Source organism: Borostomias antarcticus (genome assembly GCF_949987555.1).
Source record: "Borostomias antarcticus genome assembly, chromosome: 24".
Taxonomy (NCBI): Eukaryota; Metazoa; Chordata; class Actinopteri; order Stomiiformes; family Stomiidae; genus Borostomias; species Borostomias antarcticus.
Window position 1 is genome coordinate 11,008,017 of NC_140257.1, and position 350 is coordinate 11,008,366.

General features: G+C 39.7%; 1 protein-coding gene across 1 annotated transcript in view; it reads right to left on the bottom strand.

Annotated features, from left to right (window-relative positions):
• Positions 1–121, bottom strand: part of wnt3a (wingless-type MMTV integration site family, member 3A) — a gene marked incomplete at both ends in the record, with an annotated part of 12,596 nt that extends 12,475 nt beyond the window's left edge. Inside the window, one exon of the mRNA XM_084457806.1 lies at positions 27–121. Within this exon, the coding sequence (XP_084313932.1) occupies positions 27–121 (95 nt within the window). The remainder of the gene's footprint in view (positions 1–26) is intronic.
• Positions 122–350: the final 229 nt, after the last annotated feature.

A 350-nucleotide genomic window follows, 5' to 3' on the forward strand; every position in this document is an offset into this window, starting at 1 on the left:
AATGCTACAGCATAAATAAAACTTACCACCAGATTGGATAACTTGGCATTACATGAGTGAGCCCACAAAGAAACAGGAAACATCCAATGTATATCATCCTTAAAAAAGTTTCGCAAAACATCTTCACCAGATACGCACGCTCATATGCGCACACACGTCTTCGATGAAGAAAAAAATCTGTGCAGACCAATAATGCTCTTATTGTCGTAAAACAAGTAATGGAGAAACAGACTTTTGCGTCTAGTCGTGGCAGAACAGGGGAGCCAAATATTAAAAGTTAAAAGCAGCTTGCTTTTTAGGACCCAATCAGCAGGTATTGCCAAAGGGGAAATTCTGATGATACTGTTCCC